Below are 3,231 nucleotides of genomic sequence, written 5' to 3' on the forward strand. Positions count from 1 at the left end.
CCCTCTGGGCCTGGAACATTACATGCTGAGGGCGTGGGAGAAGGGGGCAGAGGAGCCAAAAGAATGATGATCTTGCACAAAGTACAGGACAGCAGGGGGAAGGAGCCCGGATGGTCCTGGATGGAGAGCCAGGGAAGTGAGTCGCCCTCAGTTCATTGCGGACTCTGAGATCACCAGCTTCTATGTTGGAATTTTCGTGTGTCCCAGTTGTCCAAGCCATCTAGTAATGCATATGTTACAGTTCTGCGAGTGTCTGTGTGTGTCTGTGAGTGTCTGTGTGTGTCTGTGTGTCTCTGTGTGTCTATGTGTCTGTGTGTGTGTATGTCTGTGTGTGTCTGTGTATGTCTGTGTGTGGGTCTGTGTGTGTGGGTCTGTGCATGTGTTTGTGTGTGTCTGTGTGAGCCTGTGTGTCTCTGTGTCTTTCTGTCTGTGTCTGGGTCTCTGTTGGTCTGGGAGGAGAGGAAGAGAGCAGAGACAATCTGGTTTCCTCAAAGCCAAGAACGGACCACTTTACCCACGTGGCCCGAGCCAGGCAGCGGTTGGTTGGAGGGTTGGTGGTAGATCTAACACACTCATGTGAAGTTTGTGTAGAAGAGAAGTGAGCAGACCCGGCAGGAAGGTCCCTGGAGGGAGGCCGGGGGGAGTGCAGGGGGACGAGTCACCTTCCCAGCCGCAGCTTTTTCAACCATTTGTTTGAGGAAACACGTCAAAGCCAAACGCAGTGGGTCTTGCTACCGGCTCAGGGTGACTCCTGGGATCCTGCCATTCTAACCCGAGACCAAGAACGTGATTTCTCCTTTAGTCATGGAACTCCTCAGGTCTTTTCCTTAAAGTCGCCTTGGTTTTGCCAGGATATCCATGTAAATCCTGCGTTTGAAGCCGCTCAGGGTGGCATGTGCCTGGGACCGGAGTGGTCCCGCGTGGCCTGAGAGGAGAGGGTGGGTCTGGCATCCCATGTTCCTCCGTGTGCTGTTGTGAGGCACCATTCAAACATGTTCCCGCCTGGTCCGGGTGTAAATTGTCCGATGGTTGCTGGGGGTGAGGAGGGGGTGAGCGGAAATGTGAGGAGGACGAGGGGCTGTCCCCCTCTGCCAGGAGCCCCGGTGTCATGTGCGGTGGGGCCACCACCCCACCTGATGCCAGGACCGGCATCTGCCGCGAGGCTGTGTCAGAGCTCAGGGCACTCGCCCTGCACACAAATGCATTGCCTGACCCTTTATTCGCTCTTCTAGACAACATTTACCCCCTCTTTGAGGAACGAATCTACACAGGCACGTTGGCTAATCCACGTCGCTTCCTGCTTCCTGCCCCCTCTCCCCCTCCCCCTCCTCTCCCCTCCCCTCCTCCTCCTCTTCTCCATCCTCTCCCTCCTCCTCCTCCCCCTCCTTCTCTTCTTCTTCATTCTCCTCCTCCCCTCTCCTCTCCCTCCTCTTCCTCCTCCTCCTCCTCCTTCTGCTCTTTGTCCTCCTCCTCCCACCCTGTGATTCCTCCTCCCCCATTTCCCCTCAGAGTCCTCCTCCTCCCACCCTGTGATTCCTCCTCCCCCATTTCCCCTCAGAGCCCTCCCCTCCCCCCCCCCAAGCACAGGAGGAAGTGGCTCACCTCTCTCCTTCTGTCAACAGCGATGGCGCGGGCAGGAGCGGCACCTACATCCTGATCGACATGGTTCTCAACAAGATGGCCAAAGGTAAGGCCCCGCTTAGCGGGGACTTGGAGCGGGATGCGTTGCTATGGCAACCTGGTGCTGCACTCCCAGAGGCCTGGGAAGAGGAGCCGTGTTGTCCCTTTTCTGAGTTGTGTGAAGCTGTTTGCAGCGAGCGCCGTGATTCCTGAGCTCCTCCTTGGTCCCCGGTGTCCGTGGGGTGGACACTGGGGTTGGCGCACAGGGGGCGCTGGGGAGCATTGCAGAGCAGGCACCGGCGGCCTCGGTCCCCTAGAGCTGCAGCGGCTCAGAGCGGCCTTTCAGGTTCTGCCCAAACCATCCCTGTTATGAGCTGTATTTGCAGGAACATTCTAGAGTCACAGACCTTTGGTGGCGAGATCGTCACACTAAACCACTTATTTCCCGCAAAGCTCTGCACCCGCTTCCGTGCCAGGGGAGATGTGCGGGCGTCTCCTGGACAAACCGGGTGTCTCCCTAGGAGCCAGCGCTCACCCTCACGGGGTCGGTGCTGACAGGGCCGCACCAGCGCAAACCGGGGGCCTGCGGGAGGGCTTGTCTCAGTTCTCTGACCAGCGTTTCCCAGCCGTGCCTGGAGGGCACCGTCCTGTGGCCCCAGCAAGATCCCAGGCAGCTCGGGAAAAACACTGAGATGGTGACACTATGGTCTCTTTTCCCCGTGGATAAACCGTTCTATCGCAACACGTGCGTGCACACACACTCATGCACACACACTCACACAATGCACTTACACACATGTGCACACATATGCACGCAGTCACACATCCATGCACTCACACGCGCATTCACACATATGCATGTGTGCGCACGTATGTCTGTCAAGCCTCCCACCTCCCTGAACATCCCTGCATCCGTTGCCCAGATTCTGATTACAGAGATGAATGTCTACACGTGTTCACACAGGGGCCAGCAACTCTCAATTAGGCATTTTCCTTTCTCCATTTTTTTTCTGGTTAAAAAAGTAAATGGAACACATTTTTAGCCCAAGATAGAGGTGGGGAGACAGAATCGTAGCCTATTGTTTTTAGTATGAGGACTGGCGAGCTTGAGTAAGTTGCCCGGCGCCCTGCCGCCGCCGGGGAGAACGGAACTGGTTTTCACCAGCAAATGTTACTTCAACCCTGAGCGAGCTCTGGCTGGCAGCAAGCAAGCAACTGGCACAGAACCTGCTCTCGCCTGCGTGTGGCAGCACTTTCATCCTAGAGTCTAGACCAGTGGTCGGCAAACTGCGGCTCGTGAGCCACATGCGGCTCTTTGGCCCCTTGAGTGTGGCTCTTCCCCGAACTACAGGACTAGGGGGCCGCTCCTGCGGAGAGTGCATCTGAGTCTAATCAGATGCGTCTTGTTCCCGGGAACCTGCGAGCATGGGACCTCAGCTCTCGCAGAGGACCGGTCCTTTCTCGGCCGTCGCCCCTTCCCCATCCCGCCGCCGACCTGGGGCCGCCCTTCCTCTAACCAGCGACTCCGAAGAACAGGACTTGGCGGTAATGAGAGCCGCTTGTGTTGTTGAAAAGGGAACACAAACCCCGGGGGCAACACGCCTGCTCCAA

General features: G+C 57.2%; 1 protein-coding gene across 1 annotated transcript in view; it reads left to right on the forward strand.

Annotated features, from left to right (window-relative positions):
- Positions 1 to 3,231, forward strand: part of PTPRN2 (protein tyrosine phosphatase, receptor type N2) — a gene marked incomplete at its 5' end in the record, with an annotated part of 19,206 nt that overhangs the window by 8,709 nt on the left and 7,266 nt on the right. The window contains one exon of the mRNA XM_006103203.3: positions 1,623 to 1,687. Coding sequence (XP_006103265.1) covers positions 1,623 to 1,687 — 65 coding nt within the window. The remainder of the gene's footprint in view (positions 1 to 1,622; positions 1,688 to 3,231) is intronic.

Source organism: Myotis lucifugus, unplaced genomic scaffold (genome assembly GCF_000147115.1).
Source record: "Myotis lucifugus unplaced genomic scaffold, Myoluc2.0 scaffold_471, whole genome shotgun sequence".
NCBI classification, from domain to species: Eukaryota; Metazoa; Chordata; class Mammalia; order Chiroptera; family Vespertilionidae; genus Myotis; species Myotis lucifugus.